A 23,156-nucleotide genomic window follows, 5' to 3' on the forward strand; every position below is an offset into this window, starting at 1 on the left:
AATCACCAAGGTGTTGTTAAATTTTGAGTTCAGAAGATCTATTAACACTGAAGATGTACTTACTGACTTAAAAAGAGAACTAGCAGTTGACTGTATGTTGAACTTGTCTTGCTATACCCAGGGGCAGATTGGGATGGAAAACCAGCCCGGGAAATATCTGACAGCAGCCCTAATGGGGGTGGGTCTATTGAGGGGGTGGTCTATGGAGGGGGCGAGATACTTCCTTCTAATAGGGCCTGATTCTGAGTCGGAGGCAGTGGTGGCCTTCTTTGTGTCTTTTTCTGCAGTTGCACCTGCGACTTTATGCTAATGATACTACAATGCTCTTCCCTGGTGTACATCCGAATGTGCAAGGACTGTGGCACCCTCTTTCAGACTCTACAGATGCAGCAGTCATGCTTTGTGCATCTTTATACTTCACCATCGGTTGCACCATTGAAACTTGCACAAGCGCTATGCTACAAGGTGCACATCATCCATCTGAGTTTAGCCTCCAATGTGATCGATTCAGCATCTCTATATGCAACCACTTTCAGAAACCCACCCATATCACTCTAAATAGACGCCCATACTATGCTACATCTGGCTAGCCAATTCCCTGTAACCACCCATGAATGCACAGCACATTTCTAATACACTATATATGTACTGCGACTCTGTACGAACACCATCAGGATGTATGTGCGGTGCAACTCAGACGCATGCACAGATGGAAAATATCACTCTACTGCGTCTGACTCAGAATTAGATACAAATGTAATAGGTAGTCTGTTTTAGTAACAGTACAAACTCGCACTTTCTCGCACTTTTAAAAAGTGCGAGTTTGTACTGAAACTTGCAAATTCAATAGCCTGCGAACTTTTCAGTTCAAGGCTACTGCATTTGCGAGTTTAGGCAAGTTTAGGACTATGTAAACTGACACCTTTTAATGCGAGTAGCATTAAAAGGTGTGAGTTTTAGAGAAGCCATCACAGATCAGTGAGATCCGTGATGGCTTCTGTGTGTGTAGAAAAAAAAAACGTGCACCCCCTCCCCAAAAGCATAACCAGCCCCGGGCTTTATAAAGCCTGTTCTGGTTCTAAAAATACAAGGGCCAAAATGCGTAGGGGGCCCCTGTATATTAAGAACCAGCACAGGGCTTTGTTGAGCTGGTCCTGGTTCTGGAAAATCAGGGAACAAAACGAGTAGGGGTCCCCTGAAAATTCCAAAACTAGCACAGAACTCTTTCTAGCGGGGGGATAATGCCACAGCCAGGGAAAACCTTTCACCGGTTTCCCCGGCCAAAGCATTATCCCTGACCGCTAGTCAGTCCAGGCCGGGGATCCCTGGGGAGTTGGGTACCCCCCAATAAAGGGGTACCCCTCTCCAGGGCACCCCAGGCCTAGACTGATAGCCCGGGGCTATGCCCGGAACCCTAGGGTGGTCGGTGCCGGGTTGATAGTGTAACGTGTAAAAATAAAGTTTGCATGTTGTCTTTAGTTGTAGAACCACAAGTACCAGCAAGCCTTCCCTGCATGCTGGTATTTGGAGAACCACAAATACCAGCATGCGGGGCATTACGGGCCCGCTGGCACTTGTAGTTCCACAACTAAAGAAATACGTAAATAAACAAACATACACCGTGAAAGTAAAATTTTAATAAAACATACATGCACACACACACTCACACATACTCACCTAGTATCCGAAGTAATCCATAGGGGTGTACCTAAAAAAAAAAAAAAAACATACTCACCTCTCCTATGCGTAGTTCGCGTCCACTTCTCCAAGTAGGCAATCCAGGGGTTAAAATAAAAAAACGCAAAAAACCCGATCCATGCCGGACTGAGCAAAGGTATGTGTGTACACATACCTTTGCTTCGCGTAAATGACCGGGGCACACGTGTGCCCCGTCCGTGCAGGGGCCGCCAGCCAATCAGGGAGCATCTCCGTCGGAGCAGCTCCCTGATTAGCTGAATGCGGCCAGCCTGTGTCTCCCATAGACTTCTATGGTGAGAAATCCCCATTGAAGTCTATGGTGGGAACCGCTACATCGTAGCCGCAAGATTAATTGAGGTTAATCTTGTGGTTACATCAATGATACAATGTCGCGAAAAATACGGGTTTTAGTGAACAGACACCCTATTACATTGGAGAGTTGTGAAAAATTGCGAGTTTAGCACCAAACTCGCAATTTACCAAAACAGACACCCTATTACATTTTGCCCATAGTGTTTTATGCTATGCTATAGTGGTGTTTGCTATATAACGTGCATATTTACATAATGCCACTCCCTTTCTATCTGCTGATTATAAAAATGTTCAGGTGCAATAAATAGAAAATAGCTGAGACACGTTCCCGAAACAGTCACGACATGCCTGGGTTTTACTCTCCATCCCCCGTTACCTCCCACAAGTGCCCCATCTATCAATCACTCTGCATCTAAGGCATCACTGCAACTGCCATCGGTTACATATCACATTGCAGTATACACAGCCCCCTCCCCCATACTATCCCTGAGTACACACAGCACCCCCATATTACATTGCAGTATATATAGCCCCCTATACTACCTGTTAGTACACACAGCATCCCATATTACATTTCAGTATACACAGCCCCCCATACTACCCCTCAGTCAGGATACACAACCCTCCATACTACCCCTCAGTATACACAGCCCCCCATACTACACCTCACTATACACAAACCTCCATGGTACCTGCATTTCTTCCAGTACAGAGCAGCAGCAGGGAGCCAGGACAGTGTGATGAGTGAGGAAGCACAACCAGAGACAGGAAGGAGGGGCCAGGCAGGCACTGGGCGGGATGCAGGATGAGTGCGGGGCTGATACACACAGCTCAGAGACAGGGGGGAGGGGCTAGGCAGGCACTGTGTCAGATGGCCCCGATATGTGTGCTGCTGTCCTGGCTGCTGCTTTAGTTTGCGGGTGGCACAGATGACCAGCTGCACGCTGGTTACTCAGCCCTGCCTGCAATGTGCTTCAGTTGTGAGTCAGCCCACATGGCGGAGAGAGGGGGCCCGGCCCAGCGGGAACTGTTGATGCTTCCCGGTGGCCCAATCCGCCCCTGGCTATATCATTGCACATATATAGTTTCTTAAAATAAATCACTGTGTGGCCTGATAAATGTACACACGTTAGCTAAAAATAGCTCATGTGTGACACATGTGAGCTATTTTTAGCACAAACATTCTGTAACACATAGAAGTGTCCAGGGGAAGTGGTGGAGATCAAATGAAGAATAGAAGGAATGGGTGGGAAAACATGTAGGTGAAGGGCAGGGTCGGACTGGCCCACAGGGGTACAGGAGAAACCCCTGGTGGGTCCCACTGCCCAAGGGCCCATCCCCTTTCCTAGAAATCATGTTCCAGACTGTGCACTTGAATTATACGTTATACATATGTTACATTTATACTGCACGGAACTATTGTGTATTTTCTACAATGCATTGCTGTTATTAATCTGGTACATTATCTTGCATGCACTATTAGTATTTACTATATTTATTTTTAAAGGGGCTCAGACCATGCACTCGCTAATGGTTAGCCAAGCCTCTGTGGAGGCTGGCCACACCCCTTCTGGAGGCTGGCCACACCCCTAAGTATGGGCCCCTATCACCGCCCTTCATGCCCCAGTCCTACACTGGTGAAGAGAAGAAACAGATCTTTGATATAATGATGGGGCCTGGTTTATTTGGCGGGTGATGCGTAGGGAGGATTATCAGGCTTAGGTAGCCTAATGTGGCCCTGATCCTCTATGCCCTCTTCTACCTGCTAGATGTCCTGTGTGACAGATCAATTTCCTTATGAATGCCAATAAGACAATATACCAGAACAGGGTCGACCTGCGCGGCCACCCATAGAGGGTGCACCCCTCCCCAACATCCCGATTTCAGCTGGACAGTACTGTCCACTCGTGGGTCGAAGTGGCCCGTGGGTAGTCAAATCGTGAGGTTGTGGACCCCCACCGCCACAGCTGTGCGGCGGTGCCGGACCCCGGAGACTCTGAATGGATGCTATGCGTATGTGCGCGACATCCGTTCAGTGACAGAAGAGGGGCTGGGGGAAGCCCAGCTAGTGAGGCTTCTCCCGGCCTGACATTATTTGGAGGTGGGCACGCCTCCTAATAATGTCACGTAGGGGACGTGGTTTATGTTAATTAGGCTCTGACCCCTGGAGCCGGCCCTGTACCAGAAGATGACTGTGTTTTAAAAGGACATTTTTAAATAACAGAAATATAATTTTATCTACAGAATGTTTGAATTAAAGATGACGGTAATTGCGTAAAGCAGAACTTATATGCAGGGGCTAACCTGAAAATCTGTGGGTACTAGTCTAAGCTCTCCCACAAACCGAGACTCCAATCACTAATGCATAAATGCTAGCTGCTCTTCCTAGCTCATTACTATCATTCCACTGGAATACTGTACTTCAATAAATCAGATGTTTATCAAGCAGTGTAGAGTTTCAGCATGTGCAGGTGATAACTCTGTAACGCTTTCTTATAGCTAGAATATTCAAGTTTGCTTTGCGTGTTTGTGAGCTTGTAAGCAATAGATATAGGATACAGTAGGGGTAGCTGTAGTGGTACTATACATCCCAGAATGCCCTGCCATGGCTTTTCTGTTTAGCATGTTAATACTGTAGCAGGGCATGTAGGACCTGTAGTCCCACAGCAGCTGGAGTGCCACACATTGCCTACCCCTGAGATATTGTAATGTACAAAACACAGAATCCCTGGTTTATACCTTACTAAGAGCATGCTACCATATGGCCCTTTATTCCTTTATATTTTTAAGAAAAACTTTCCTCTATTTCATACAGACCCATACAGAGACCTTTGATGTATTTATCTAGCTGCCAATACGTATCAACCATTCACGTGGGCATATCTGAAAACTGATCATTAAATGAACTAGTATGGTGCAGCTAGGAGGTTCAAGGTAAAAAGTTATTCCAAAGACATCTCCGTCACCAACTAGAAGTCACAGAAATTAATAGCACAGGGTCTGCATGGGAATCAGAAGCAAATTACTGTGCAGCTTTTTATGATTACTACATTCCATTCATCAGAGCTGATTCCTCTTCAGCTCATAGCAGAATATCTTACTGAATAGGAACCTGACAAAGCAGATAGCAATCTAGAAATTTACTTGATATAGTGGTATCCTTTAAAGATAACACCAAGCCATCTCCAATACAAAGATTTATTGTATTTCATGCTGTACTTTTGTTACAATTATGCAAATAACCGCAATAACTTTCTCCACAGACACAGAATATATCATTTGAAGAAATGAAAAAATATATTAAACAAGAAGTTTTACGAATATTTGAAGGTAAGAGAGACCACATGTAAATAATGAATATCTAAGCTACCTATCATTACATCCTTTATTCATGTAGTTTCAGTACTCTGCCATTAGCTAGCCCATTTGTCAGACTAGTCCTGACTTATTATATACTGTACAGCATTTATTTTCTCTTTTTTAATTCCATTTTTAAAAGAAACCTGAAGTTACTTATAGCTTTCATACTCAAGAGCCTATTTTATGTAATTCAGCCCTTTAAGCACACTGGCCTGATTTAGAGCTAGGAACAAATCCAGCACAAAAGTATAATTTGCACCTTGGCAAAGCCATGTCAAGCGACCTGGGGGGCAAGTTTATTATATACAGAGTTAGAAAGGGGGCATGATCTTAGGTCAACTCTAAACTGCAGTCTAAAAATATATCTGCCTTTACTTTTGTACTTGTGTGTTCCATACAAATGCAGACAATATCTTCCCTGCATGCAAAAAAAATGTCTTTACATTGCACACAGTGACTTGAAAATATATTCAACCCCCTAAAAGTCAACACAAATTGTTCCAGTTTAGTATTTTCATTGTGAACCAGTAGTAAATGTTCAAACTCATAATTCATTATTTGTCTGCAAACATTTACATGATATATAAATAAAAACTGAAAAATTATGCTTGCATATGTATTCAGTCTCTGTGCTGCGGAAGCTCCAAGTTTTCACAGATGAATGATATTGCAATAACAATTGGCTTTCAATTAGCCTCTGCCTGTGAGTTGTTGAAAAAAAGTCAGCTTTTTTGCAAGACTCTCTAATTCAAAAATATTGGTCATACCGTGAATTTAAAGGAAAGCTGTGAAAATGAATATGAAAGAGTATACTTAGAAAATTTAATAAGAAAATTAAAGATAAAGGGGCATATTTAACAAGCCCATTTTTCATAACATTATGCAGAAACAGCAGTTTCTAAAAATTTTATATTTCCCCGCTATGTACAAAAGTCTCCCTCAAATGGCTCATTAGCACTGCAGATCTCAGTCCCTATTATTATCAACAGAGCAGAGGTTCCCAAACTTGGTCCTCAAGGCACTCTAACAGTCCAGGTTTTAAGGATATCCATGCTTGACCACACGTGACTTAATTAGTACTTCAGTCAATTTGATTTAACCACCTGTGCTCAACCATGGATATATCTAAAACGTGAACTGTTGGGGTGCCTTGAGGACAACGTTTGGAAACTGCTGCAATAGAGACTATGGTCTGAACCCTATGTAGTTTGGTCCCATTGGTTTACGCCATCCTCAGATGGCGTAAACCACTTCATGCCTATAGATGCATATTTGCTGTAGAGGGATCTTCTGCTCCATCTTCTGCAGCCTCCGGCAAGCTCCCCAATCTGACACATATATGCCGGGGATGTAACTTACATGGACCGCTTCAAATTACAGTTAGTGCATAGCTGGGACATTTTTGTAAAAATGTAATAATCCGCTGTAAAAAGGCCCCAAAATCATAGACATGAAGACCATAGGAAAAAGCTAAAAAATATTAAAATACTAGGATATTCCAGCAGGGGCATAGAGAGGTAGACCAGGCCCAGGGGACGAGGACGTGGCCTAATCGCAGGACGCATGGATTTTTATGAAAAAGAAAAAGTTTTGCAGAATTGCGTAGTGGCGCTGTGCACTGGGGAGGGGGGTGCTGTGAGCCTCTCAGCCCAGCGCACAGGCACAAAAGGGGGGGTGCGATTAGCATGATCGCTCCCCCCAAAGGCATAGGAGACTGCTGCAGCTGCTGCTAAGCAGCCTCAAGCAGACTCCCACTGCAGCCCAGCACACAGCAGCATGTGCTGGGCTGCTGTGATTTAAGAGGGAGGAGAATTTTCAATAAAAAATATATATTTTTGCAGAGCTGCATAGCAGCGCTGCCTGCTGGGGGGGCACTGTGTGCCTCTCAGCCTGGTGCAAAGCCGCAGGGGGGGGGCGCGATCAGCTGCCATGAGCAGTCTCCCACTGCAGCCGAGCACACAGCAGTATGTGATGGGCTGCTGTGATTTAAGAGGTTGGGCGGGTGGCCCCGGGTCCCCCACCAAGCCCCTTCAGCAGCCCAGGCCAGGGTAATTAGTACCTGCTCCCCACCCCTCTCTGTGCCCCTGTATCCCAGTGAGCACTGTTAGATCGATTGTAATGAAATGGAACCTGCATCATACCACTCACGCACTGCCTAGACAAGGCCAGCCCTCAAAACTCAGCGTCAGAGCAATAAGGATCCATATAAAATGCAGGATAAGGATTTGTTGTCAGATGAGACAAAAATTAGCTTTTTGGCCCTGATTCAAAATGCTATGTGTGGTGCAAACGTAATACTAGCCATTCTTTTGCAAAAAGGCTAAAACAACACTGGTTTGGTTGAACAATAAAAAAGTGAATGTCCTGCAATCTGTGGTAATATTTGAAAATTGCAGTCCACAAGCCACATCCAACCAACCTGAACAACCTGAGCAAATCTGTAAGGAAGAATGGGCAACATTCACTCCCAAAAAGTGTGCAAACTTGGATGAAACTTACTACAATGACTTAAAACTGTTATTGCACCAAAAATTATAGTCTGCAAGGGTTGAATACTTATGCAATCAGAATTCTTCAATTTTAATTTTTAAAAGCAAAAATATCTGCAGACAATAATAATTAAAAGTTTAAAAATGTACTTTGAAAGTCTACTGTTTTGCAACAAAAACTGTTTGGGACAATCTGTGTAAGTGTCATCTTATATATAAAATTGATTGGCCTGTTTGTTTGTTTGTTTATCTTTCCGGTTATGCATTCGGACACCCCTACACCAATTGGGATGAAACCAATGCGAAGTGGTCCAGTTGGATCCTGGCCAGGTTTTAGGGGGGGTTAGGGTCTTGGTCAGACCTCATGGCGAAGTGCGCTGAGTACAACTTTGACGACATCACATACCTTAGAGAAAAACTTCACAGAGTGGTAACATTGGCTCCCCGAAGACATACTGGGAGGTTGAGGTCGGACCTCCCATTGGTGTACGCTGGGCAGAAATTTGACTCTGGGAGCTTGGTCTGGGCTTTCCACTAAATGGATTTGGATGAAAACTACACAGAGGGGTGGCAATTTGTCTGGGATGCCTAATGGAGTGTTTGAGGTCCCGGTCGGACCTCACAACTGAGTGCTCCGGGCAGAACTTTGACCCAGGGAGCCTGTTCTGCGAATTCCACTGGATGGATCTGGACGACATCATATAATAAAATGTAATAATTTGAAGATTTAAAACCAAGGAAATGTCGGGTACTTCAGCTAGTTTGCAAAAAATCTGTTGACTCTTTAGGTTGGTGAATACTTTTGCAAACCACTGTACATACACATATGTACACTGTATATACATACAGGATTTAATGAGAATGTCAACATTCAAAATGTGGATAGTAGAATTTCAACATTTAGAATGTCGACTTTTCCATAATGTCGACATTTAACACATCAACATTGACAATGTGAACATTGACAAAGTGTTGACGTTCAAAATGTCGACATTAAGATATTAGGGTTAGGGCTAAGCTGCAATTAAGGTTCAATTAAAGCTTAAATAGGAGTGTCGACATTATGTCTGATGAAACTGTGAATGTCGACATTCTGAACATGTCGACAGACACTATAGTGTTGACATAGTCAATACTCCCAAGCTAGAAGAGCACAGTGAGTGTCTCTTCTGACTGTGCAACAGTCCATGTCTATTCATTCATTTTTTTGATATACTATATCATCTGCTGCTATTTTTATTTAACTTAAAATACAATTTATTTTAACAATGATTTATTTTTCACATGTGTGATTTTTTCATTTAAACACTTTATGGTCTCAGTATGAGACAAACACTGACAATACCAATATCACCAAAAGTGTTTTTATATTGTTACAATAGCTATGTAAGCTATATGTTTTCTATAATAACTACTTAATGGATAATGTTTATTCATGTAGAAATATTAATTATAAAACCATTTATGAGATAAATATGCAGTGTAGTAGACTAGGGGAGCTCAAAAGCATTTGTTTTTAGTAAACCAAAGTAGTCTGCAGGTCTGTGGATCTTTATTGCATTAGAAAGCAACAATTTATAAACCCATGTTTTTAATTGCTCAATTAGAAAGTGGCTACGAAAATATTTTTGTTTCCAAACTGACTCAACTTTTAGTATAATGTCCATGTAAGGTACAGTATGAGTGTTATCTTGTATCATTTTGCATAAATATAAACACTGGATTTTTATTGTAAAATCAAGCAACTCATGGGGTACATCCATTTAAAAAAAGATAGAATACCCATTTTTTTTTTACTAAAACGGGCTGAAAAATAAACTAGGAAAGGTACTGAAAAGCCAGCAACCTAACATTTGTGCACGTAGTTCAAACATTACCAGTTCCGTAGCCTCACTGAAATCACAGATCTCTAGGGAAAAATGGGCAGCTTTATCTGTCTGATGCTGGGTAAAGAAAAAGGATATTATTATAGCCAATTCATTTTGCTTTACATTAAATTGACTAACCTGGGAAATTGTCAGTTGATGTTCATTTCAACCTATTTTTAAAAGCAGAACGCAAGTCTTTAGCTAAATACAATTTCTTGCTTCATTGTGCAGATAACTATTTAATATCAAAACTAGGTTGCTGCTGCTCAAATAGTGTGTTCTTGCTGCCCTGCAGGATTTTACATTTCATATTTGAATAAAAATTAGGTGAAAATAATTTATCTATTATATGAGATGTTGTAGTCATACAATCAATTACCATGTGTGGTCAAAGTATTGGTTTAAAAAGAGGTTTTAAAAGCCTCCAATTGCAGTTAATTTTGTAGTCTGTGAAACCCATAGCTTAGTACAACTAATTGACAACTCTGGTAGCACATTAAAGAAATAACTCAATAATGCAGAGCCAAGTGCTAAACAGTTATCTCTAAAAGCATTTTAATAGCAGGTAATTACTGCTTCAGGCATTGATTTAATGAATGTTGCTCAAATCAATTGCGCTTATACCCGATAGTAGTCAACCAACAAACTACATTTAAAAATGATAGCCTTATATTGTTATTGTTCTCATGTATAAAAGACGTATTAGTACATCTATATCACCTTTTCTCCCAGGAGTCTTCTGCCTGGTTTTCTGATACAGATTGTAGGGCCGATGCATAGTAAGAACTACACCAATTTCTGCAGAGTAAATCAAGCAAACTTGCCCTGCATATGCCCCAAACAATAGTAGCAAGTATATGTGGCTATGCTAATTTGCAAGTTCTTGACACTTAGAACAACTTATTACAGGTAAGGTGCCACGGGGAGTGAAGGAGTTAGAATACCTTGGCTTGGGCCAAGTACCATAGGAGGACATTCCCGTTATTGCGAACAGATGCAAACCAGCACACAGACACCTATATCCTGTCCATGCCACAGCACTTGCGGGTGCTTGAGGGCTGGAGCAAATACATGATGATGGCACTAGGGGATTGCTTTTGATTAGCCAATTACCATGATGCTGATCTATGTTACTCGTACATATATTTACCTTAGTGCGTGTATTCTAGATATTTTTTTTACTTTTAACTTACACAATTTGTAGAGTTTTTTCTGGTGTATTAGAGTTTTTTTTTACTTTTTTGAAGCCTTATAGTGAATGCTTATTTCACAGGCAAAATTAATTTTTAAATACACAAGTGTAAGTGTATGTGTTTGGTGTAAACCTGACACCTATGCTACTGGTGCTGATGTGCACGTATGCTGCAATAGTGGCAACATTGTATAATTATGCAATCGCAGCTTTCTTAGTGAATTCATTTGTGGCTCAGTTGGGTCCCTGTATGTTTTGTGTAATATTAAATATACTGGTCCCAACAAATAGCTGTATTTCACTGTTGTTGTTATAAGAGAGCACATTTACCCATAAATTGGCTGTAAAGTAAATTAAATAAAATTTAGTATTATTCTCACAGACGTCACAATGGGTAGTGACACACCAATGTGGTACCTACCAACCCCTTGCGCACACCTTGTCCTGCGAGGTAACGCCCCGTGATATATGCCATTTCTGGGATATGACTGCATGTCACGCCCCCTGTCCTTGTCATGCTGGGTGCTTGCCCAGTGCCCTGGGAGCTGCTGGGAAGCCCCCAGCCTCTATCAGCACAGTGTGGATAAGAAACATCATCCATTACTGCTGCAGTGCTGTTGAGGGAGTGACATCAAAATAGCAGAGCAGCTCTGTTATTATGGTGTCATCCTCTTGGATGGTGTCACCTGGTGCGGCCTACACCCCACTAGTGATGCCGCTGACTATTCTATCACTGTGTTGTGATGAACTATGAGTAATATTTACAAAATACTGTATCCCATGATTTATTGTGGCTGACAAGTGAAGCAAAACAGTAGGATGACAACTAACCTTAATTAACCAGATATACATGGAGTTTGAATTTTAAGAAAATGATCATACCAAACTAGACTTCTAGTGGAATCAGTAACAATGGATATGGATATAGAGACCCGCCTATGTAAACTTCAATACAATTGTAAAATCAAGTACAGAGTGTTTTTATGTTAATATTTCAATTGTGTCTCGCACCTCAATGCAGTGGACATCTGGACGTATAACCTCTACAGGAGCGTACACACTAGACGATATGCTCCCTGAGCGATATCATCTAGTGTGTCCCCGGCAGGGTGTGCTCAATGTCGTTCATGACATTGAGCACACCTGCTGAACGATATCATTAACGATATCGTTCAGCGCCGGGCTCTCTCCCCCATTCCCCAACATGCAGCAACCTGACAACATCGTCAGGTTGGTCTGCATGTTTACCTGATGAACGATAATGATGAACGACCCACATTGTCGTGATCGTTCATCATTTTGGTGTTAAAAATGGACGATAAAGTGGACGACTGAACGATAATGATATCGTTATTGTTCAGTCATCCACTTTAATCGCCCAGTGTGTATGCACCTTAAGTGTCCTGCATCTCCATTATGTACACTAGTCTTGCTAACTAGACTCTAATGTTTAGTGGTGGCTGCTGTAATCAATACCCTCCCCTGCATATGGCAGTAAATGTGGGATGGGGGGCCATGACAGCACTACTTCCTATATAAATAAGGCCTATATAAATAAGAGTTGTGTGGGACTGTTATAAGGCTTTTAGAACCCAGGGGATAAGATAAAAAGCACACAATAATTCAGTAAGATACATTATTTAATGGAAACTTGGTAAACACCACCACACACATGATTTCAGGTGTTACTTGTGCCATTTAAATCATAATTGTCTACAGCCCCAGAATGTCTGGGTAATTCACACATTTCATGGGAGCTGTCCCAGAGAGAGTGGACCAGCCTTCCAGATGTGTGTGCGGTTGGTCTTAGGGCTTGATGATGCGATTCACAATGAATCATTAATCATATCATCATGCCCTACCCCCGTGTCTGATGCTACAAATTATGGCATTCCCAAGTGAGGGCAGTACCCGGGGCACTATGAGGGCACTATGCCCCATGCACTTGCTACCTCTAACTGCCCATCTGGATCTTCTGGAGAGAACCATGTAAAAGTGTGTAAGTATGATTTAAATGTAAATATGCAGACTTACTTTTCTCACGCATATTTCTCAGCCATACAGGTATGTCCATTGCACACATATCCCGTTCTAATGGTCCGCCTAACTATACGTCACTAAATTTGCATTATCACTATCCATATAGTTACTTTCATGTAGAGATGTGTGTTTTTGGAATTGCTTATTAAAATGATAATTGAGTTTCAGGAAATGATCCGACATGATTTTTCCCCAAGCTTTAATCATTTATGCAGTTATTGCTGCTGTATACGTAATCTACCACCACCTTGGAAACTTATGGAGATAAGCAATGCTCTGCATTTTTCAGTATGCTTTTTATCCTGGGGAGAAGGCTGTCCACTTCAACATTCTTTACAATACCTTATGTGGAAATACACATCAAAGCTGCTCTCATTTTTATATTTATCCTCTTTTTCATAGACTACTTTAGCCTTACTAATGTTCTGTGCAATGTAACCACCTACTTTCGCTTTCCATGAAACCCTACATTAAGTATGAGGAAATCTGTTACATATATCCATGTAACATTTTCATCATCTTCCTGACCATACATTGACATAAGTATTACTATTTGCATAACAACTATACTGTTAGTGGAAAACCATTCAATGAATAATATTTATTGACCTCTGTTAGCTGGAGTTTAGCCTTTGTTGTCACTGAAAGATCACGGCACTTCACTCGTGAGCAGGAGATTTTTCTAACTGTACTCATTCAGAATTCCAATAATACTTTTTTGTCAAACTTGATGAGCCTTTCTGATGATCTGCATAGCCTGGTTTATTTTGCCTTCACCTAGAGTTATGCACGTAGTTACAATCTGACTCTGTGGTGTAAATATACAATGCCGCGCTTTTCAAAGCTGCTGCGTCTTCAGTGGTATTGGTATCTGGATTTAAAGAGGCAAAAATATTAAATAAAAAAATGAAGATGCGAGGGCTTTGAAAATCGCAGTTTAGTCAATTAACCCCTAAGTGTCATAGGTCATTCCATATTAAAAGGCAATTATCTCATATAGAAATTGATACTGGAAGCTGTGAAAAGTTTAACAATGTGTATGGAAAACAGTTGAATGTGTTAGACTCATTAGACTCATGAGGAAATATAGGGCATATGATCAAATATCAGTAGGTGACCTGCAGGGGTTGTCCAGAGGACTTGGGGGGGCAATGAAGTCCCCATATGCCGACATGCAGTGTTGTGTTGGGGGGTGCAGTCCAGTGCTTTGCTGAGGGGTGGATGAGTCTGGCGGTCACAGGTGGCAGCGAGGTACGTGGTGTCAGGGGGCACGAGTGTCTCGCAGGCCAGCAGAGAGACCACCAGGAATGGCTGAATTGAGAACTTTATCTATTAAAATAAATGATAATTAAAAAAAATACATTTACCAGTCTTGCAAAAGTACCTAAACTAAACCCATTCCTTCTAACCTTTTGCTGTACATGATGTCTGCTAAACCAATTAGAGGGAAAACTGAAGGGGTCTTGGAGGCAAATAATTTTTTTTGTGACCTGCACCCATCTACTGTACCATGGGCTGCTATGACTCTAATGGCACAATTAGCAGGAGTTTATTATCACATCACCCTTTTTTCTAGTCTTTCAAAGAGTTAAGCTTCAGCCAGGATAGCAAACTTCATAGTTCTAACTGAATTTTATTGTGTTCGACATAATAACGCATTCCACAATTTTACATAAATACCATGGCTTACTGGCATGTGACTGCATTTGCAGGCACAGCTCATGTGCTATGTTATATTAATGAGATCTATGTTGCTGTCTTTTACTTTAGTTTAATAAGTTCATCAACATGATTTTGTTTAGTGAGGTCAGAATGCCTGTCCCAATGGAATCCCATGTCAGATATCCATACAATTCCCAAGAATAACTGTGCCTTCTCTAATGGTCACTTCTTCAGTTCTTTACACCATGAAGATGTTTTAATGAATACGCTGCTCTTTGTCTGCTTTATTGATACATTGTATTCAGCCCTGATGACCATTGGGAACTGTGAGAGTACCAACAAGTGTCTGTGATCTCTCGGTTCTGCCATTAAATTACTCAAATAAAGAATATGGAATTATTTTAAGATTGAAAAGTAGCCTATAATTGCAAGTATTCCACTGACACTGATAAAAGTCCAGTTGCATTGCTGCTTGTGTATAGGAAAGAGTTCTGGACTACACACCCTAAATATATATAATGGGAGGTGCTACCTGTTGAGACTTTATTGCAGGCACAAAAACAGACAAATCACAAGTGCACAACTCCAAATTACTGATTATATATAAATATATATACATTATGCAATAAAATTTTGCAAACAATAGAGGTTTTTAGCATAATCATGGCCAGGGTTACAGGCCTACCCACCATATCCACGTAACCTCTGTAGGGTAGGTCCCTAACATACTAGGGTTCAAATCCAGAGTGCAGGACACCCCTAAATCGGCACAGCCGAGCCACCCCAGGGCATCGCTATAATGAGAAAAGTGAAGTGTGAAGTAATGGTGCATACACACGGTCAGCTTTTTCTTCAGATCTGAACGATAACGATTTAAAAATCATGTTAGTCTGAGTCATCTGACTAGTCTCTCCCAATGGCAGTCCTGTGATCTGTCAGCTGATCTCATGATCCAATGATCAACTGCCTAGGGGTATTTAAGTCTGTGTCCTGCAGCAGGTAGTTGCCTGCACAACTTAATTCTCCAGTTATTACTATGGTGTCAGCTTTCTAGCTTCACCATTGTACATTGTGTTTCCCAGGCTGTCTCCAGTTCTCAGTGAGCTTTCATTGGACTTCCAGAGCAGTACACTCCATTGTACCCAGTATTCCCTGGGCTGTCTCCAGTCCACAGTGTGGTTTATTCCTTTGCTCTTCAGCCTTCAGTTGTTTATAGTGAGTTATTCAGTTCCACAACTTTTTCTCTGTGTTACTATGGTGTCAGCTTTCATGCTAATTACTAATTAATTCTCACCTTAACCTCTAGCATTCCTATTACATGTCTGCATTCACAGCTCTCTGCTTCTCTATACAAATGAGTGTATCTTACTCAGTATCCTAATGTGTTTAGCTCCAGGCTCCATGGCAGACACCAGTTCTCTGGACAATTATCTCCATAAGCATCTAGTTACTAATATTATTCTTTCTGTATATGATTGGGCCTCAGTATTTATTACCATCTCCTACGTTTGGATACTAGTGCCAGTGAAATCCTATCATTATCTCATGTGTCCAGATACCAGCTTTTATTAGCATTCCATGTTACCAGGATTCCAGTATTTATTTCAGTCTCATGCGTCTGATGCCAGTACTAGTGAATTCTCTCATTCATTCCCATAGTGTTCTCAGCTCTATTCACGGATCACGTTACAATTACCAGCACGTCCACTTGTGTCCTCTAGCTTGTATATACGTTCTTCCATTTGTCGCCATTAGCATTAGACACCTGACCAAAGGACCGCGACCTGCCTATCGTGTGGAGATAAAACCCATATCCCGATTGGAGGGGTCACTGGTGAACACATCCCGATAGGTTAGACTCCATGTCTTTGACCAGGTCTTGTCAACGTCTGGTGCTAGTAGATGAAGAAGACCTATATGCAGGTTCTTCGCCTCCGATACCTTCCTCATCCTAAACCCTCACCTTCTAACTCCACAGCTACAATTATCACTCCTACTTTGGTAACAGCTTGGACATGTTTGTGATCTCTATTAAGCTAAACATGCCTTATAAAGTATACATGCCATTTTACACCCATTATATTGCCATTCCCAGAAATATGTTCAAAATGTGCTTTAAAATTAATAGAAAAGCTAATTCTGCAATGTATTAATACATGTTTATCTGAATTGTGAAGACTGAAGTCATCTAACTAACTAACTAAAAGTAACTATACAAAATCATAAGTGAATGCAAGGTCTGAATAATACATCTTTTTTGCCATTATACAATTTTAACCACATTCATTATCATGAGAAAAAAAAGTAAAAGTGTTATCTGACTGAGTGATAATGAAATCTTCCGTTCTCCCTGTGGTAGATGTTTCCCCTCACAGCTCCTGACTCTATATAATTTATGTGAATGTACTGTTCATCTCTTAATCATGAGCTTGAACTGACTTACAAATCTCTGTGTTCCGTGTGCCTCACTGATAGACAAATTTAACTTTAGACCCGAGAGTGTCATGTAAATAATAGCAAGGAAAACTCATTAAAGTGTTATGTGGGGGTTTTATTCCTTAATGACAGTCTGATGCCAGAACTCACCTTTCTGTCTTTATTTCTACAGAAAGAATGAGTGATTTCCTCTCCCAACTAAAAACCCCAGCTGCATTATTAGCTGCCCAAGGCAAACCAGGCCCACCTGGAAATGATGGACTTCCCGGCCCACCTGGAGATCCCGGGCCACCTGGCCCCCAAGGTGAGGAATGATACAACTATAATCAGTCATTTTTTAAATGGATCTCAATGTAAAAAAAATCATATTTTACAGCATGTAACAGGTATTTGCATTTGATTAAAAGGTAATGTATACTAACATACATCATTTCTACACTCTTGAGTTTTTCTATTTATAAGCTTCCAATGTGATGTCCCTCATTTTAGGTGGTAAATTGTCCTATACACAGAAATTCATAAGTTATGACATCCCATCCAATATTAAATAGAAATTATGCTATCCACAGTTTACATAAACCATGTCCCTGACCACCCAAACTTAACCAATACTGTGGTGTATAACCACTACAATATTGCCATAAGGTCACCCCAGTTCTTAAATGAATTTGAAAGTATGCTATAATGATCAGAAAGCTTCTGTACTGTAGATTACTGCTAATGAAAGCATATTTATTGAGTATCACATCTGGAGAATGTTTGCATAGATATAAAGCAGTGATCCTTGAGTAGAATGACTTCTGAGTAAACATACTGTAGATGGCAGAACATTCATTTATTATAAGCAAGACAAAAAAGTTCACCCTCCCTTCCAATATACCGTTTTGGGTTTTTTTTGGATGGGGATGCGTTCATATAATTTTTTTTAATAATTAAAGGTCATTCAATGTCACGTGGAACAATCTTGAAGATTGTCCCCACCAAATTATAGTTTACAGTATGCAATAATAGCAAAACTATGGCCCTCAGAGTACAGCTGGGTGTTTTGCTACTATTCCATAGTGTGAACTAACATTTTCCCAAAGTTAGTCTGAAATATATGCCATCCTGCATGTAACATTTTATCACAATTGGAAATGGCCAGGTGGGAACCTCCGGTCCACTTGACATGGACTAACCCTAAAAGCTGTATCCAGTTAGTAGTTAGTACCATTGTTAATGGATCCCCTGGGGCTATCCAATTAGCCACAAAGTCAGGCCTGATGTCGGCACTTATCAGGGAGTTTTTTTCGGTACCTGATGTGTCCCGAAAAATAATCCCGAAAAGTGCTGTGTATTCGCCAGCGCAATGGCGAAAACACATAGATCCGTGAACTTACTACAGATCCTATGTGTTTTCAGGAGAATTATCCTATTTGTTCGCCCGAGGGTGCTAAAAAAAATGTACAAAAAACTGGGAATTATCGGCAAAAAAATCCCTGTTTTTAGCCCCCAAAAATATATCGGGACTAATTGGATACCGGACATGATCTTTTTGATTGTACCATTCAAGGATGCTTTATTAATTATAGATAATAGACTGATACAATAAATTTAAGCTACTACACATCTAATCTTCATACCAGAGGGGAGATCGAACACGCTGTAGCCTCTATTCACTGGAAATTCGTGATAAAATCTTGTTCTTAAATAGTCTTCGTTTGTGCAGTCACATATCCTGATTTTAATTTACATTTGCCATAGAGAAAGTAACTTTTTCTTCTTTCTTATAATCAACACAGTAAGAAAACACTAAGGGGCCTATGTATCAAGCTTATTTTTCATAAAATCATGTAGAAACTGCAGTTTCTGCATAATTTTATGTATTGTTCCTATGTACTAATTGCACAATGCAGAAGATTTAACAGAACTCTTCAGCAGAGTGCTAATTAGTGCTGCAGATTGCAGTCCCCTTTATTATCAATGGGGACTAAGATCTGACCCCTATGTGCCAAACTCCAAAAAGCAAAGCTTTTCAGAGTTTGGCACCGATAGTTTACACCATCTTCAGATGGTTTAAACCGCTTTAAGACTATGAAGGCTTACAAGCAGGAGAGAGAACTTCAGAAGCTGATACTGTGTACATGCGCAGTGTCAGATTTCACTTCTGTGAAAGACTTCTACATAAAGCCTGGGATATAACTCACTGAGACAACGGTTACCGCAACCGCTGTCCCTGCGAGGTCCCCTTTGTATATAGCGGGGATATTTTCATTCAAAATGAAAATATCCCCTGTGATACGGATCCTTAATAATCGCAGCAGTGCAGCGTTTATTAATACATAGGTCCCTTATACCTAATTAGCATTAACACAGATTCATTCAATGTACTAAAATGTTTATTAAATTAGAGAATATCTAGGACACTGAAAATAATAATGATAAACCAATGGTCTGTTTAAAGAAATGTATTATGTATTGTGCCCAAGAATTGTACTAAAGGTGTAGTCCATCATTGGTCCATCATCACTGTTATATTGAATTTTGGAATTTTCCTTACATTGTTGTTCAAAATACATATCACAGCTCTAATTGCTATATGGGCTGTGCTCCAATAGTACTGTATGGACACTTCAAGATTTATATCTATTTTAAGATGGTTTATATTATGTTAGCACTGTTAAGTGTTAAAGACATGGCTTTCACCTAATATGAGAGTTATAAAAATATTTTGGATCTTGTAGTCATATTTATTGCAAGGAAGCCAATTTTACATTTTCTTTTTACATTGCACCGGAATACTACTGTACTGTGTTTAATGAGATATAAATGCCAGTCTTTTGGTAGTTTCTTGATAGGTGGTTCCTATCTATTATTTTTCCGGTAGTTTGGTCTTCTCTGGGATCAGAATAAGTCAGACTGGAAAGAAGACATGGATAAAGTTCACTGTGAAGATGTATGGCGTCTAACTGTTGGACGAAAAAGACAAATAATATCTATTTGAGAAATCCACTGATTGAAAACTGGAAAAAATGTGAAGATTGAAGTAGTTTGAGGATAGTAGAAGTTAATGTAATGATAAAGACATAGGATCTGTGTGCATTAGTTGTGTTATAAGATAAATCATTATAACATTTTTGCAAGTTTGTTCACAGTTTATTTAGTTAATCATTTGAGGGCCAGAGACCCTCACTATATTGATGTGTTTATTACAATAATGGTAAAGGTGAACTCTGGTCAGCAGGGTTTTAAAGCCACAACGCAATTCCCTGTGCAGCAGATAATTCGCATCAAGAGGCAGATGTGAGGTTAATGATGCAGAAGTTAATGTCCACTGACCAGACCAGTTCTTTATAGTAAGTGAGGCCAATGCCTTTAGTATTAAAGTGGTTTTGTAGTGGATCCTACCAAGTATATTACTGCAAGTTTGAACTGTAATTGTGTAAAACACACAATTTTTTATGTTTAATTTAATGAAAATTAAGGCAAAAATGTATACCTTCATCAAAGCTATCACCTAAAATGATCACAAAAACAAATAAATATAGTTTGGGCATGACCATCCTTTTATGTTGATCAAAATATTTCTATTTTGACTTAAGGTATTTCAGTACCAAGTAAAATATAATTTGTATTTGTACAGCTCCAAACATTCCAGGGAAACCAACATTTCTTATAGTGTGCCAAACTTGCTCCCAATGACTGCTGAAATAGATGTACAGTACATCCTGTTGGTAACTGCACTCCATGTGCTTATATCTCACCAAAGAACACCTATTTCTCCATGAATATGAGTAATAGCTGATTGGAGTAAATCTAATAGCAAACAGATACAAAACGTGAGTTTGGAGTAAAAAAATTATATATAAAATAATTTGCTTACGGTCCCATGCTTTCATATGCGTATATGGTAAATACTGCATATCACTACTATTATTTCTTATGGCTAAAAGATTAAATATAAAATATATTTGTACAGTTCTCATATAGTTTGTTTCAGAAACCGGAGCCATTGTGTAATATCTCTATCCATCTTATTCTGCTGTATCTCCTCCGTTACAGAGTAGCGTGAAATATATCACACAGGAGTTACCTCAAGATATTAATCTGCAAAATCTGTGTATTAGTATAGAAACATATTACATACTAAAGTTTAACTGAATTTTAAAACAACAGAAATAGTTTAAAATATAAATAAAATAAATACCTATTTGTCTGATAATTAATACTTTATGCTCATTTGGTATTATACATAAATAAATAGCATGTGCTGTAAAGCACAATTATATTTTAACATAATTACTCATATTTTATATTACCCCATGTGTATATTGCCATACTGTATGTGTCATCTGCATATGTCAGATAAGTTAATGGGTGTAAATGCATGATGCTTTCTAAGACATTTTGTGCAAATAAACATTTGTATATTGTTTTACATTTTATATTATGCTGAAATATATTTGCCATAGAAAATTGTAACTTATAAATATCATTGTTTCACAGGATTTTACAAAATTAGTTTACATATAGGATACATTCATTTTGTGTTCTGTCTGTAGGGCTTATATAAGAAAACAGTAAGGCTCATTTATGAAAGTGCTAACAAGCTTTGTAACTATTTTTTATATTTGTGCAAAACATGTAAAAATGGAAGGATCTGTGTGTGTGAAACATGTTGCATGGGAGGAACTGTATAGATGGTATATATTCAAGCGGAAAATAAAATCTAAGCTATGCGCATTAGTTCATCTCATTTTAAGATTTTCTTTTACAGGGTGTTCCTGGTTTATGCTGGGGGCAAATATCATTACACACAATTCGACCACAATCTATATAGTACTTTCAAATACATATTATATGGGAAAGTACATTTATAGCCATTTTTCTTAGATGCATTAAAGAAAAGCCTTTCGATTGATTATATTGACACATGTATTGCAGACAGTCCATGTATCTTCCCACTGTCATGATGACTTTAGTTCAAAGGAAACATGTCAGCAGATCTTCTAACAGCACTTTTTTGCTTTACTATAATGTTCCTTGTAAACTCAGGAGATAGCATTTTATATAGCAAGCTACGCTCTCCCCTATTAAGCTCGCTCCATCCAACACAGCAGTAAAGCTGTGAGGTGCAAAGGAAAACAGCCAGGGAAACAAGCATTTTAGTCTGGTGTGTTGGCTGGCTTTAATTTATTTTAAAGAAAAAATGGAAAAGTGAAATCAATAAAGGGGAGTAATCCTAAAGTTTTTATAAGATGGATTTTTAAAATGATGTTTTTACTAGTTCCAATGCATGTTTACAGCTAGACACACAATCAATAAATGTATCAGTTCCACAAATCGAAATCTGGTTCTATACCTATGTTGGGTGAGGAGAATAAATAGGTGCACAGAGTAAAATGCACCACTGGAGATTAATTTTTTCTGGTACATAGATAGCCTAATATGCATATGCAAAACAAAGAGCTGGAATCACATCATTTAATGTGTCTGATTGGTTAGAAGTTTTGCAGCATTTGTGCTTTATACACCATGTTATTAAGCCACTCTGAATTTTTTCATATATCCTTCCATTTTTAAATGAAAATGCATTTATAATTATACTGTGATCAATAAAGTGGAAAATGATGCTTATGATACTCTGGACAATATTTAGATATACAGAATCTTATTATTCTAGGTAACATTAAGCTTATAGAAATGCTTTATTTGGGATGTACCAGATCAATCATTTTAGATGTGGGCCACACTCTCAGCTATTGATTTGGTCAAATCCCTGTCCTCAACCTATTCAAAATGTAGCCTTTATTTAATAAAATAACACTTTAAAATGAGACCGCAAAATACATATAACACATCATACTTAATAATAACCACATCTGCCAAGTCCAGTACACCTCTGCTAGCGTCGGTGCTACTAAATCGCAATGTGATGTGACTAGGATGCACCAGCCAACTGTGCTGATTAATCTGATATGCGGCCCTTGTATATCTGTATGCACCTGCGTCTGTATATGAAGCACAATAGAACTTGGAATGAAAAAAGCTGTGGCTGCTGCATTGGAGCACTTCCTATACAGATTCATAGACACAGTCGCACACAGATTTACAAGTGTT

General features: G+C 39.6%; 1 protein-coding gene across 5 annotated transcripts in view; it reads left to right on the forward strand.

Annotated features, from left to right (window-relative positions):
• COL19A1 (collagen type XIX alpha 1 chain) overlaps positions 1-23,156 on the forward strand; it is a 762,134-nt gene that overhangs the window by 724,100 nt on the left and 14,878 nt on the right. For 3 of the 5 annotated variants that reach the window (XM_088471134.1, XM_088471139.1, XM_088471143.1), the window contains 2 exons: positions 5,274-5,340; positions 17,230-17,361. In XM_088471134.1, coding sequence (XP_088327260.1) covers positions 5,274-5,340; positions 17,230-17,361 — 199 coding nt within the window. Of the gene's footprint in view, positions 1-5,273; positions 5,341-17,229; positions 17,362-19,923; positions 23,153-23,156 lie in introns of those variants that run through there. The other 2 variants (XR_015878306.1, XM_088471150.1) reach the window with 2 other exon arrangements.

This window comes from Taudactylus pleione, unplaced genomic scaffold (assembly GCF_031769625.1).
Source record: "Taudactylus pleione unplaced genomic scaffold, aTauple2 ptg000015l, whole genome shotgun sequence".
In the NCBI taxonomy this organism is placed as follows: domain Eukaryota; kingdom Metazoa; phylum Chordata; class Amphibia; order Anura; family Myobatrachidae; genus Taudactylus; species Taudactylus pleione.